The 15,203-nt window shown below is 52.0% G+C and overlaps 1 protein-coding gene and 1 long non-coding RNA gene across 4 annotated transcripts in view; both read right to left on the reverse strand.

Annotated features, from left to right (window-relative positions):
• Positions 1-13,530, reverse strand: part of LHPP (phospholysine phosphohistidine inorganic pyrophosphate phosphatase) — a 111,922-nt gene extending 98,392 nt beyond the window's left edge. For 2 of the 3 annotated variants that reach the window (XM_074338832.2, XM_074338831.2), the window contains exon 1: positions 13,340-13,530. In XM_074338832.2, coding sequence (XP_074194933.2) covers positions 13,340-13,464 — 125 coding nt within the window. In that variant the 5' untranslated portion in view covers positions 13,465-13,530. The remainder of the gene's footprint in view (positions 1-13,339) is intronic. The other variant, XM_019742214.3, reaches the window with a different exon arrangement.
• On the reverse strand, positions 11,144-13,332 carry LOC141572879 (uncharacterized). Its single transcript, XR_012498360.2, has 2 exons — positions 13,082-13,332; positions 11,144-12,866 (listed from the first exon to the last, which is right to left on the reverse strand). It is a non-coding gene; the product is annotated as an uncharacterized LOC141572879 (long non-coding RNA).
• Positions 13,531-15,203: the final 1,673 nt, after the last annotated feature.

A 15,203-nucleotide genomic window follows, 5' to 3' on the forward strand; every position in this document is an offset into this window, starting at 1 on the left:
GAAAAATCTGGTAGCAAATGCTTGGGGAAGTCCCCTCCCTGCGGATCTGTCCATTCATGCCCCTGACCTCACCCCCTTTTGAGGAGTTACCACAGACACTCCCTGACCACCTGGGACCCGTCCCAGATCCTCTCCTCATTTTTCTTAGGTACTGAAAAGAATAAAAGTGGTCATATTACTGTTAAAATGGTGAAGCATGAATACATTACCCTGAGCTTTGCCATGGGCTCAGCACCTGTGACATGACTGTCTTCTCCCTGAGGGCACAGACACACAGCTGGGTCCCTACATAGATCCCCAGGGCCAGGTGCCTAGTGTGCAGGCGACGGTCCCTAAGTATGAGCTGACGGAGTAAGCAAGCCAATGAGGCGAGAACCACTATCCCCATTCTAGAGACGAGAAGATGGAGGCTTCAGAAAGAAGAGACCTACGGTCACACAGCTTGGAAGCAGCAAAGCCAACAACTGGCTACGGACATGGGATGGTGTCCACAGGCCTCGCACAGAGATGAAGGCAGCTGGCCCTTTCCCAGTCAGGAAGCACCAAGCTGGACAAGGCCCAGCAGCCCAGGAACACAGGCCCAGCTCTTCCCACTGGAAGGGAAACTGACACACACAACGGGTGTGCGTGGGGTGCACCTGTGCATGCACGCAGGGACAGAAGGCCTGAGATGACGGGTCGGCACTGAAGGGGAGGTCCGGAATGCCCAACGCTATGACTGAATTGTGTCAAATGCGGTCCTAAGGGTGGGGCCGTGATATGGTACGGTTAGTGTCCTTTCCAGACACCAGAGATCTCTGCATGTACAAAGAAGAGGCCACGTAGGACACAGTGAGAAGGTGGCCGCTGACAAGCCAGGAAGAGAGCTCTCACCAGAAACCGACCCTGCTGGCACTTTGACTTTGGACGTCCAGCCCTCAGAACTCTGAGAAAATAAACGTCTGTTGTTTAAGTCCCCAGTCTGTTGTATTCTGTTATGGGGGCCGCGACAGACCAAGACAGCCAAGGAACCAAATCCTCGGCCTCTCTTAGTGGGGCTTGTGGCCAAGTGGCACAGGTTTGGCCTTGGGAGGCCTGGAACATAAGAATTCAGCATGTCAGGAGAGCCCAAGCCAGGCATTGCTTCAGGGCCACAGCACAGCCTTCAGGGGCCCCCAAGAGGAGCGAATCCCAGAGGTTTCAGCACCAGGGACAGGCCCTGCTCCAGGACAGGCCCTGTTATCCCCACCCCCTGGCACCCAAGTATCCGGAAGACAGGGGGCCTCCACTCAGCTCCAAGGGGGGGGTCTGGCCAGATGGCCCCCCTGAGACCATAGCTACTGCCTCAGCCCACTGTCCCCTCCCCAGGAGCCCCGCAGATTTACCCCCACTTCCTGCGGCCACACAGAATCTTTGAACTGACCTTTACCTCATCCCAGCAGGCCAGGACAACCTTTGAGTGACAACGTCGTCGCCTGGGGCAATTACTGTGCATCACATGGACCAGTCCCTTGCAAATCACCGCGGACCTCACACATCTGCTGGCTGTCGGCATCTGCCAGGGCGCTCACCCGGAAATAATGGAAACCCTTCCATTATTGTTCAGTAGCAGGTAGCGCACGAGGGCGATTACTGGACATCCTGAGTGACCTTGGCACAGCTCCACGGCCTGCTGCCCTCACCACAGAGGAGCCGGGAGGTGAAGTGGGGCAGGGGATGAAGAGGCGGCCCAAGACACGGCCCCTCCCAGCTGGGCCTGTCTCAGTCCCCACCCCAAGCCCTCGGGAATCTGTCACCTTCGTCCGACCCAGAAGGTGCTCTCACCACGCCAAGTCTGCCTTCATCCTCCCCGACAGCCAAGTCCTCCTCATCCCTCCAGGCCTGGTTCATACGCCCCTTCCTCTGAGAAAGCTCCTGCAATGAGCTTCCACCACCCTGGATGCCGCTCTGGCCTCGGCATCATGACCTCCTTCCTCTGCTCCCTCCACCAGCTCAGGGCCCCTGCAGGTGTTATATTCAGCACCCCCATCCATCGTGGAGAGGGCTCCTGGCCACTGAAGTAGAGGTGGCCCTGGCCCGGGGAGGGCACAACAGAATTCCAGCCCAGGGTGGGCCCGGGGACAAGTGAGTCAAAGAAGGCAAATCAGCTTTCCCTGATGCCGAGAAGCCAACATCCCCTCTGGGCACTGGTCTCATTTGTCACCTCCTGTTTGACCTGCCAGCCAGGGCCTCACCTTCCCACCCAGGAACACACTCCACTGAGGCCTCCTCCCCTCTGCTATCCTGGGGGTTCTCTTCTCCTGGGTGGAAGGTGGGGGTTTGGAGTCACGGTCGGCCTAGTCTCCCAGCCCCTCCACAGATCCCCGGGGTAATAGGGTGGCTGGAGTGGGCTGGGCGAGTGCTCACGCCCACTGTGAGAGGTTGGGGCAGGGAGGAGCCTGCCCACGGCCAGTGGGCACATGTTCTCAGCTAGCACTTAGTGACCACCTACTGTGGGCAGGGCTTGTGCTAGCAAGTTACAGACCTCTTTGGATCCTGGATGAGGCAGGAGAACTCACGCCAGGAAGAAAGAGGGGTATGTGGGGCGGGGAAGGGGGTAGGAGGGGTGTTTCTCCCTCATTCCTGCCTCCCTGAACCAGCCTGCTTTGCCCCTGGGGTTACAATTCAAGACGTGACCTGGAGGGGTGGAGGGGCCCTATTACTACCGATGGGAACAGCTGCAAATAGATAAAACTCTGTGCATCTGTTTCCTCAGAGAGGGAACACACTTTCACAACACATCCCAGGGTTGCTATGAACCAAAACGTCGGTGGCAGCCTGGCCAAGGTCCTCAGGGAACACCAGTGTCCCCGCCCCAGTGGCACCAACACCTTGTCACACAGCAGGGCTCTGCAGCCGCCCGACCAGGCTGCTGTCTGACCCTGAGATCCTTAGCTGCTTCCCTTTCAGAAACCCATGGAGACTGAAAACACATATTTAGAGAATTTAAACCTGCTTATTTGTTCTAAAAACATGTATTTTTAGAACAGAAGGTCAAATAAGAGCCCATGATCAGAGCAGGGTTGGTTTTTGCCAAAGAAAAATAGTCATCCGTGCACACGTTGATTCTGGGAGGGACCCGGCCCAGCTCCCCAAGTGTCCCCGTGGGCATGAGCTCAGGGTCAGGGATCGCCTTGGGGCTGGGACAGAAACAGAAGGGCTTTTGTCCCGCTGGGAATGGGGCCTGGCTTCCCAGCTGGGGTCCTGCACCGGCACGTACGTCGCACATGCCCTTGGATGGGCATCCGTGGGCCAGACTCTTGGGGTCCTTGAGACCCAGCCATGAAATGGGTAACAGCAGCATCCCAGCTCTCCAGAGCTGGGCAGTGCGGACACACCATGAGCCCTCCCTCATGCCAGCGTCATCACAGGACGACGAAGGCGGAGAGGCACCTGTAACGACCTCTGCCAGGAGCTCCACCTGAGCCTGCTCTACCTCCCCCGTCTTTCCACTGACCCACCAGTGTAGACCTTTCAACAAAGCCGATGGCCAGCTGCTCACATGCCCTGTAGGACCCTCCCCACTCTCCATCTGACACTCTGCTGGCCAGAGTGTGTCGTCAGAGTTCAGGCAAGACACAGAATCCAAAGTCTGCACAGAGAGAAGAGAGAGAACATGGGAGGTGGTGACGCACAGGGCTGGGTCCTGGATGGACCTCTTAGCCAGGGCCAGCCAGCCAGTGACCTCAGGGGACAGCACTGAGGTCAAATAGACTGGGCAGGCCCCAAAGCCAGGGACTCCAGGAGACACAGCACGCCTTCCCCATACCCGTGACATCTCAGCCACCATCCCTTCTGTTCTCTCTCTGACCTGCCTGAGCCCGAGCCCGCAAGCATCAATTTATTGTTTATTAATAAACACAACTTAGAATCAAGTGCAGAAAACCTAAAAGCCAGAGGACTTGGAGATCGTCCAACCTAGTGGCTCATTTCACAGAGGAGCAGACGGAAGGCCAGAGGGACATGAGGTGCCCAGGGGCCTGTCTCAGGGAGTCATGGGTGCTTTGCACCACACCCAACCTTGGAAGTCAGCAGTCAGCCAGTCCCTGCTGAGCACCCTCACGGCCGATCCAGTGCCGGGTGAGCAGGGCACAGAGGCCAGGCCTTCCCAGGGTAAGGTGGGAGCCTGGCTGGGGAAGCAGACACACCCGTAGCACCTCTGCTACCTCCCACTGTGTGACTGAGGCTTGTCACCCAATTCTCTGCAACCTGTTTCCACATCTGTAAAATGGGGGCAGGAACAGTAGCTACTGATACGGCTATTGTGAGACTATATTTAAAAAACCAAACCTGGCACACTGCGAATACTTCATGAATGGCAATGATGGTGTGACAGTGACAACCCCACCCCTGACAAACCTGGGGCTGGATCCTGGGACAGCTGGGCCCTCAAGGCAGGCAGTCTGACAAGGCAGATGCCAGCGGAAGCAGGGACAGCAGAAGGAGCCAGGAGCTGAGCCCAGAGAGTACTGCTCAGGGATACTGTTAAGAAAGAAAGAGGGCAGGAGGCGGCTGGATGGCTCAGTGGCGCGGTGCTCTTAGCAACAAAGTTGCCGGTTCGATTCCCACATGGGCCACTGTGAGCTGTACCCTCCACAACGAGATTGAAACAACTACTTGACTTGGAGCTGATGGGTCCTGGAAAAACACACTTAAATAAATAAAAGTTTGGAAAAAAAGGGGGGGGCAAAGTTCAGTTCAGCGAAGGGAGCCTGAGCCAAACCCAGGGTGGCTGGTCCTGGTGGACGTCCCTGGAGCAGCAGGACACAGAAGGCCCCCCCCCCAGCTCCCACAGCCCCCCCCCACCCTGCCTCCACGCTACGCACCTGTTCGCATTGAGTCCCCGAGACGACCTATGAGATGGGTCAATATTCCTGGGTATGGTGAGGACCTGGGGCTTGGGGGCGCCCAGTGCCTCGCCCAGTCGCAGAGCCTGAACGAAAACCCTTCTGTTCCTGAAGATGTATACAAATGCAAACAATACCAGCCCCTGGCAGAGCTGAGTGATTTTGTTCTGAATGTTCACCAAGTTCAACAACTGAAAGACCCTCCTTGTTTGTAAAATAACCACCTCTTACCATTAACTGACCCTGCAAGCCACCAAATCCTCCTTTAGCTCCTAGATACGGAACAAGCAAAATGTTGGTTTAAGAAAAAAGATCTCACTGAACTCTGACAGCCAGTGACTGTGTTACAGGTGGGAAATTGAGGCACAAAAAGGCTAAGGAACTTGCCCAAGACCACTTCACAACCACGGGGCAGAGCTGGACTCAAACCCAGGCCCACAAGGGCTGACACCTACCATTTTTAGGTGCCAGGTGAGAGGCAACACTTGCCCTGGAGAGAACACCGGTCCGGCCCCCAAGCTCCTTCCTCATGAGGTATCTTTCAGTAAGTCTTGTCACCTCTTTGAGCCCCAGGTTCCTAGGCTTATCGGAAATTGCCCTTTACACCACCATGGGCAGAGCCCGGCTTCCGCTTTGCCAATATGGCTTCTCCGAACATCCCTGGGGTGTATCATTGGGGGAACCCCCACCTGGGCTGCCCTTGATTTCCATAGGTTTACCCCTGTCCACCGAGATGGAGACCAGAAACCAACAAACAGCTCTTGTCCTGACACGGACGCCATGAAGCAGCCTCACACGTCCACCAATGGCCCTGGGTTTCCCTCCACACACCAGGTTCACAATGTGGTGTTTGCATGTGGGATGCTGTGTCTCCTTCATCTTTTTGAACAAAAAATGGTAATTCATATACATTATTCTATGACTTTTTCACTTACTATATACAACCTTCATGTCATAGAAACCAATGTCAAGACCAAACAGAGCTACCCCATTCTTCTTAACTGCACAATATTCTGGTCTGGATAAACCGTAATCTATTCCCTCAACCCCTCCTGATGGGCACACAGGTTGTTTCCAGCCACACACCTAAGTTATAAACATCGAGACTGTGTGTGTATCTACTGTGCCAAACTTCAATACTGTTATTCATCAAAACACAAAATCATCATTTTCACTGACTGACCTTATAATCAATATTACAGATTTGAACAACTGTACTATTGAATTCTATACTATTCAAACATTGTCCTTTCATCTGGTTTTTGTTTTTCTTTTTGTTTTATACTTTGGGGGTTCTACCTAGATTTCATGTGGAGGATAAAGGCTCTGAGGCTACACAAGAGTTTGAAATTCTTGGGTTGGGATCTGCAAAGGACTCCAACCTCCTGTGATCTGTGACCTAAGAAAACACATTCCTTGAGCATCAGAGCTGCCTTTATAGTGCAGGGCTGGGGGCTGTGGAGGGTATGATGGCGTGCCAACAGGAAAGGTCCAGAATCAGGAAAGAGGAGGCCGCACCGTAAAATCCTCTGTGCTTTTGGGGAAATACAGAGGAAAAGGTCTGGCAGGACCTAGCAGGTCACCTGGGGAAATGACGGGAACAGGCCCAGTGACAAGGATTTGGACCCTGGACTCCGTATATTCCTGCACTAGTGGGGATGTTTACAAGGAGGCCTCCTGTGACTTCTGAAGCTCAAACAGCAGATATTATGAAATGAGAACACACAGCCTGGAGGCAAGCGACGAGCTCTCAGCACCTCTCCCATCTGAAGACAAGGGTTCACCCCCCACAGCAAACGGCAGCACCAGTCACAGGACAGAACATTCGCAACAAACAAGCCTTGTCCAAGGTCCGGGCTGAGTCAGAAAAGCGCCTGTTGGCCTAAACAAACTCAAACCAGTACCAGTCCTCTCCTCTCCAATACCCTTAAGGGGCCCCTCTGGCAGGTGCTGGGCCAGGTGTGGGGGGATGGGGGGAGGCAAAGCAGGTGAGGCTCCTGGGAGCCCATGGTCCCTAGTAGCTGTTATTATTATTATTGCCACTCCTGGGGACCTGTGTCCCTGAGGCTGAGGGAGCCAGTGTGGCCCAGCATTAAGAAGCGAGTCTGTCCTAAAGTCTGCAGGCTGGCCAGAGTTCAGAGACAGGGTGCCCCGGGCCCTGGCCCTTTGGGATCCAAGACCTGCTGGGAGGGGCCTGAGTTTTAAGTGTCCCTAGGCTTCCGGTGCACGCTGGGCTTTGACAGGCTCCACTTGGAAGGATGGGTTGCGGGTGTGGCGGTGCTGGGTGGGAATTGCTTTATGAGGCTGCTCTGGGCAGAAGCAGAGCCTGCTTCCTTCCGGCCCCAAAAAAGCCCGGCTCGGCAGGGCCCAGCAGCTGTGCTTTAGTGGCCATGACAGGATGCAGTAAATGCCCACCCGCCTTTCACATGCAGATGCCTCGGGGCCATCCTTTGAGCTGGCGGCCCCTGGGCCAGCCCCTGCTGTGCCTGGTCCTGCCTCTGAATGGCTCCCCTCGGGGAGCCCAACTGCCCAAGAATGGGCTCCCATAAAGGGGACCCAAGCCAGTTACAGATGTCTCCATGACCACGTCCGCCCACCCGACCTAGAGCAGTGAAAAGACCCCACCTGCCAGCACCGTCCCCAGCAGCTCCAAGAAGAGACCACACTGCCGCCGAACGACCAGGGGGCAGAGTTCAGCATGGCCTCGGAAGCCTGAGCCTCCTGCGCTCCCATCTGGGACACTCCTGGCCCAGATGATATCTTCAGACCCCAGCTCTTGGCCCACTGGATTTGTGAGGCCCCGCGCCCCCACCCCAGCTCATCTCCTAGCCCTCCATCTGACACGACTAGCCTTTCTGGGTGCTATTTACGCTGGTCTCTCCACACTGGACCATCAGCTTCAGGGGGCAGGGACTTGATGCTGCCCATTTCACTGCTGGGGCTTTCAGCAGTGCTTTCAGTATAGCAGAAGCGCTCAATAAATATGTGTTGGGTGTGTGAGTGAACAAAGGAGAGGCAGCGTGGTACTGTGGGAAAACGGGCTCTGGAGTCCAGCAGATCCAGGGGAAATTCCAGCTCAGCCACTTTTCCTCCCTCCGCCGGTTCCTCAATCTCTGAACCTCAGTCCCCACTTTGAAACGGGGCTGAAACCCCAACCTCATGGCTGGTTGTGAAGGTAGAGTGTGCAGTCAAGCACCAGCCTGGGAAGTGACAGGCCTCCCTCAATCAATGGCGACTGCTATTATCATGGCTGACATTGTTTTAAAAAGCAGAGTTTATACTCCCCGGGAGCTCTGTGCCCCCAAAAGGTGGGAACCTTTCAGAAAATCTGACAGCAGCTGTCACCACAGAAAGTCTAAGAAGAATGGTGAACTGCCCCTCCAGGGGTTCCCAGAGCAGGAACTGGCAGTCTGGGGGGCTGCCATGGAGGGAAACCCTCCCCAGGACTCGGGTCGTCCCCTACCCCATCTCGCACTTGTCCTTCTGTGGTCTGTTCTCACCCCAGGGACTTCCTCTGAGCTCCCCAGTAACTTCAAAGTGGGCTGCGCATATCAAGGAGGCCAGAGCCCCAGGTGCAAAGCAACCTCACTGCATGGCTGCAAAAACTACCAAAAGCAGCCGAATGCCCGGCGTTCTTCCCCTTGACAAGCAGGGCTGTTCGGTAGGATTCCTGGCTCAGCCACCTCGCGGAGAAGGAAATAGCGCCGGCCCGCGTGTCTGAGACACCCCCGTGGAAAACCCCAAAGCAGGTATACTTGACTGGGGGAAGTTTCCTGAACTCCACACACTGCCACCAGCTGGGTTCTTCCAGGCCCAGGGCCACCCACAAGGAGGGCGGAGGCCTCTAGGCTTTCCTTGCGCCTGAGCATGGGCACTCGGAGGCTGGGCCTGGGTGCAGGGGCCTAGTCTTTAAAGAGCCGTCAGAAGAGAGAAAAGGAATGTCGGCAGAGCCGGAGGGCACCAGTGCGGGCAGCCCAGGCTCCCTGGGTGGCTCAGGGCCTCTGTCAGTGAGCCACCCCCACGACGCCTGTGTAACTGGGAGCAAGTGGGGGAGGCGGGAGAAGGGGAGGAAAGGCGGCACAAAGTCACCTTGAGGCCCTGGTGGGCCAGGAGGAGGCGTGGGGTTTTGGTCCTGTGCCAAGAGAGTCCAGGGCGTTTCGGAGGGACCAGGCCATCGGTCCTCTAGGCTCCCGCACAGCACAATGATAAAGACCCCAGGGATAACAAGTATTACATCCCCTCAATCACCGAAAAGAAACAAACAGGCTCTGGGGAAGGTGCGTCCCCTCTCTCAGCTACATAACTGGCTGTGATGTATTTTAGGACTGTTACTGTAGCGCTGTTAGATTTATACAGTGTAGCTGCTATCAGACACACGCAGCTGGGTAAATCTGCTAGACATAAAGCAAATCAAAACAAAACCTTCCCGGGGACCAGTCAGAAGACACCAGTGCAAAACCCACAGAGGTTAACGGACCAGGGACCACCCTCCTTAATCCCACACCCTGCAATCTGTGCAGTAGTCGGGAGAGGCTATTAGACTGAAGCCCCGACCTTCCTCAATGCCCCCATCTCCCTGAAAGGATGCTAAATACAGGTCTGGCACAGAGGTTAGGCTCTGACCAGTGGTTTCTTTAGCTGATAAAGGGACATGACAGCACATATAGTTAGTCCCCCTAAATGAGAAGGATTTTATAGGAGGAAAGGTGGGGCAAGAGAGCTATTAACAAAAGATAAGGAAGAGTTATTTTTAGGCTGGGACATCTTTGGGTGGGAAGAAAAAGAAAAGGGATTTTATGCAGATTGCCTCTTCTTTCTGTGGGGGTGGTGTGAGATGGAGAGGGTCCACATGACAGATTACCTCATTAGTGTTGACCAGAGAATTCCAGACTGGTTGAATAAGATTGTTTCTGGGAGCAGTTGAAACTGCAGTTAGAGCAGATATTAAATCTAAGTTTGGTGTCTTGGGCTTTTAGCATGAGATACTCCATTTGGTTTTCTCTTTAACATAACCAAAAATGGGTTATGTTAGAAGAATGTATATATCATATACACACACACATACGCGGTCGGACGATTAAGTTCATGAACTCATCCTAGAAAAAGTGCTACATACTTCAATGCTGAATATCACTATGGTATTCAAAGTACTCTAACCTTCAAAGTACTCTCCTTGGAAAGCTATGCACTGACATCAGCGCCTATTCTACCCTTCAAAGCAATTTTGGAACTCTTTCTGGAATGGCCATCAGAGCTGTCACCGTATTACCCTTGATGTCCTGAATGTCATCAAAATGTCTTCCTTTAAATATTTCCTTTATCGTCAGGTAAAGAAAGAAGTCATTAGGGGCCAGACCAGGTGAGTAGGGAGGATGTTCCAACAGTTATTAGTTTACTGGCAAAAAACTCCCTCACAGACAGTGCCGTGTGAGCTGGTGCATTGTTGTGATGCAAGAGCATTGAATTAATTGTTGGCGAAAAGTTCAAGTTGCCTAAATTTTCACGCAGCCTTTTCAGCACTTCCAAATAGTAAACTTGCTTAACTGTTTGTCCCGTTGATACAAATTCATAATGAATAATCCCTCTGTTACCAAAAAGGTGAGCAACATTGGTGCAACAAGTTCACACACTTAATTGTCAGACCTCGTATACAGTATATGAGAATACACATACATGTACAGTCATGTTCTGCTCTGCGCCACAGTTTTGGTCAACAAAGGACCACATGTAGGACAGTTGTCCCTTAACATTATAATGGAGCCAAAACATTCCTATGCCCTGTGACCCCTGTGAATGAAAAGGGTCTCTAATAAATCTGACAAAACTCACCGACCAAAAGTAACCTTACAGGGTGATCTGATCACAAATTCCTAACTGGGCAGGTCGTGGTGAGTAGTCATGCCCCAGGCATATAGCTTCCCTATAATTGAGAAAATAGTTGTAATTTAATACTTTGAGTGGGAAATGCATTCACCTGGTTCAAAGACTTTAAAAAATGTTTATACCTGTATACAAAGTTGTACAGTGGTCTTGCTTCCACCCCTCCCCCCAACCACCCAGTTCTCCCCAATTGCTTGCCCTCCAACTCTTCACACAGTGAAGCTCTTCCCTCTACTTTATGCAATCACAGGAGCAGGAATCCTGCTTGCATTTCTGCCTTTTCCACCCAAAAGACAGTACCCTGTGCATCCTGTCCTGTGCTTGCTATCTTTGCTGACAACATCTATATGGCAGGTGTGCTCATTCCTTTTTGCACTGCATGGTACGCCACTGTATAGACGATACTCCCCTACTAATGGATATTTGAGCTGTTTCCATTCTTTTGCTATTCCAAAAGGCACTGCCGTGAATGATCTCACACTTATGTCATTTCTCATGTAGGAGGTAGGGAAATTACCAGAAGCAGAATTGCTAGTAATGACAAATGCATCTTCCACAATGTCTGACAGGGTCCATTTCTACACACTCTCACCAAGCGAATGCATCCCCAAAGTTTTGGGTTTTTGCCAATTCTCTCAAGTTGATGAAAAAATGGCATCTCAGCAATAGTTTTAATTTGCATTTCTCCCATTTGAGTAAAGCTGAGACTCTTTCAAATGCTTAGGGGTCATTTGTCTTTTCTTGCTTGAGAATTTTTTACATTCTTTGTGTAATTTTTCTTTTTCTTTTTTTTTTAAGGAGGGCACAGCTCACAGTGGCCCCTGCAGGGATCGAACTGACAAACTTGGTATTATTAGCACCACGCTCTAATCAACTGAGCTAACTGGCCACCCATGTGTAATTTTTCTACTGGGATGTTGATTTTTGTTGTTGATTTCTAGATTTTGAGGCATCATTATAAAGATCTTCTACTTCAAGACTTCAAACCCGCTTTAATTTGGCACTTATAAAGTTTCACTTTTCATATTTAAATTTCTTTAAATAGTAAATCAGCTCACATGACATTCCGCCTAAAAACCTTCCATGACTTCCCACTGCATTCAGGATAAAATCCAGCACCTCTCCTCAACCCTCAAGTCCCTGCCCGCTACAGTCACGCCCCTGCCTTACTTCTCGCTTTTCAGTTCTGTGAACGCGAACATGCCAAGCTCTCTTCTGCCTCGGACCTTTGCAGCCACTGTTCCCTCACCTGGAATACACGTCCTCTGCCCATTCACCCAGAAGGCCCTCTTACTCTCTGGTGGGTCCTCCAATGCCTCCTCCTCAGAGCTGTCCCTGGACCCTTCTCTATCACCCTGTCACTTTCTCAGCACCAAATTTCTTCATGTCACTTACGGCATCCTGGTGACTTGGTTATTCATTTGTGTCCAGGTTTACTGTCCAACTCGCCTCCAGACGTGAGCACCATGAGGCCTTGTCTGCCTGTCACAGCCCTGAGGCTCTGGCCTCCTGCTCTTCCACACTAGGCCCTCTCACGTCAAAACACAGCCCAGTGCTCTCTGATCCATTCCGGCAGGCACCACCACCTAACGCTCTTGTCTGTGACAGAGGTACTCTGAAGTCTCAGAATAAATGGAGACTAAGGCAGAGGTCGGGAAGGCACTTACACCTGAACTTCAGGACTTGTGCCCCCAAGGCCGCAGGGAGGTGCTAGATCTGGGGTGCCCTTCACGCGCTCTTCTGGAGGCCATGTCTCCCTTTTTTGAGTTCCTAACCTCTCAAACATCTCCTGTTTTGCCATGCAGGACAGTTTGGCTGTTGTACAGATAGGTGGGGTGGGCTCTCTGAGGGCCAAGAGCCTCATTTAACTGCCATCTACAGGTGGGTAAATTGAGTTCCAATGAAGTCAGGCCACCAAGCCAAGGCCCCCAGCTAGTGGCTGTGAGAGGCCAGGTCCTGTGCAATTAGCCCTTCCTGGCTGCCCATCAACGTCATGGCGGCACTGGCCTGCGATGCCACCGGCAGTTACAAAGCCTCGGGTCCAGTGGTGTCAGTCCTGGTCCTGGTAGCGTCCTCCACGCACAAGGCTTGATGGACAAGACGCCATCCTCCTCCTATCGTCTAAATAGAAGGTCAAGAGAGTCCAAGTGAATTATGCCAGTCACATGTAACTTCAAGTTTTCTGGTAACCACATTAAGAAAAGTCAAAAGAAACAGGTGGAATTAATGTATTTTATTTAACCTAATATAGTCAAGTTATTATCATATCAATATGAAATATGAGCTGTTTTACATTTTCCTAAATCTTCGCAATCCGGTGTGGATTTTACACTTACAGCGCATCTCAACTCAGACTAGCACACATTCCAATGGCTGCCCTGACAGACCGCACAGCTCTAATCGGCAGAGGCCTGGTGCTCGCCCAGGGACGCCCGGTCGTTTGGGCACCTCGGCGATGCAGCAGAGACCTCCCCAGGCGGGACCGCCAGTCTCCAGGGAGGGGGCGGAGCCAGAACAGAAGCCCCGCCCCGCCCTGAAGGGACCCGGCTGAGCGCGGAGCCCTGCGCTTACGGCGGCCAGCGCGGGCCACTCACCTCGCCACCGCCTCTACGGAGCCCGCAATCGGCGTGCCGCCGCCATCGCCACTGTCGTACAGCACGCCCGAGATGTCCAGCAGCACCCCGCGCACGCCGGCCAGCCGCTCGCCCCACGCGTCCATTGCGCTCCTCTGTAAACCTCAAACTCCGCGTCCCGACTGGCAGCTGGAAAGTGCGGCTGCGCCCGCTGCGCGGGGCCACCTGGGAAATGTAGTCCGGCGGGGGGGGTGGAGCCGGCGGAGAAGGGGCGGAAGCTACCTCGGAACTCCGGGGTTACGTGCCCTCAAAATGGGTGCCTTCTCCGCGGGAGATCAGTGGACAGATTTCAGAGCAAGGCCGATTGAAGCAAGGAGACACCTGTAAAAGTAACAAAAATTAAAGAGAAAAGGCAGTACCAGTGCTTCGCTGGTATTAACCTTTGGCCGGAGAATTTGGCAGCCCTAAAAGCAATGGAAATAATTGGACCCTTGAACGGACAATCCTGTACCTGGGAAGGATGCTAAGGAAATTATTCTAAAGCCGATGACTGAAGTGTAAACTACAATGCCAGAACAAGCTGGAAGAACAGTAAATGTTCAAGGGTGGGCCTTGTTCAAGAAATTATAACACGGCTGCTGAAAGAAATATGTGCCATCAAAAATGAAGACTAGGTAACAACATGGAAAATGCCCGTGTTACAACATGTCATGAAAAAGCAGAATACAAAACTGTATGCAGACAACAGCCCTGTAGAAATAAGGATGCATAGGGACAGTGCTGGGAAGAAAATTGGAATACCACAATGTGTTAGGCCAGTGAAATTTGGGATGAACTCTCCGTTTAATGTTACATCACTTTTGCAGGAAGTAAAAATTGATAGAAAAGATGAGGAGTGTTCTTGGCTGCCCCCTGATCCTTGGAAGTATTTAAAGTGAAACTTGAGGAGCATTTGAGATCTTGCTTCCTGGCAATTGTTGTCCGTTTGGCTCAAATAAGATGTCATAAAAATTCAAAATAAATAACAATAAATTGAAACTTGAAAGAATTTGAATTCTGGCCTTACTTAACTTTCAGGTTTCTAAAGAAGAAGACCACGGCCACTTCATTTCAGTCCCTTGATTCATAGATAAGAAGAAGAATTCATCAGAATATTAGGACTTTAGCCCAGTTCAATGAATTGTACATGTCATGTTGATAAGTTTTTATGGGAACTGTTGATTATACAGGAGAAATAAAAAGTAGTTCTTGTCCTTTGGGGGATTTACGATCTGACTGGGGGAGAAACGAATATTATGTCTTATATTGGCCATGGTTTTTGTTTGAAGTAGATAGAAACCACTCCGGCTAGAGGAGCATGTTTACACAAGGCAATTAAGGAGCTTATAGATTTCCAGGGGGAGTGGGGAACCAAGCTCACGTGGGGACACAGCCAAGAGCCATGCAGCTATGAGAAACGCCTAGTTGCACTGCTCCACCGGGACCACTGCCCGTCATTTGGCACCTAAAATGCCAGGGAACTTCTTCCACCAGGCTGTTTGATGGTATAGCACCCAAAGAACTAAATCCACCCACCACCACGACCTTTGAAGATTCTCCACTTGTAGCCACCACCTCATTTTCACCATGTCTGGCTTGGTGGAGCCTAGTCCAACCTGCAAGGAAGTCTGGGAAATGCAGTTTTTGGCCATCCAGATTCTGTGGTGCAGGAACTGAGTGAGTCGGTCTGGCGAATCAACCACAAACATCCTGATCCAGACACATGTATTGAACTTCTACTCTCTGGGCTAAGTGGGCTCTAGGGATGCAAAAAGGTTTAAGGTGTGATCGTTGCCTTTGAGTCAAGAGTGGCCAGAGAATAAATGTATACCTTTAAGATTACTGA

The sequence above is a fragment of the Rhinolophus sinicus genome, chromosome 15 (assembly GCF_057876585.1).
Source record: "Rhinolophus sinicus isolate RSI-liver-muscle chromosome 15, RSI-T2T, whole genome shotgun sequence".
NCBI classification, from domain to species: domain Eukaryota; kingdom Metazoa; phylum Chordata; class Mammalia; order Chiroptera; family Rhinolophidae; genus Rhinolophus; species Rhinolophus sinicus.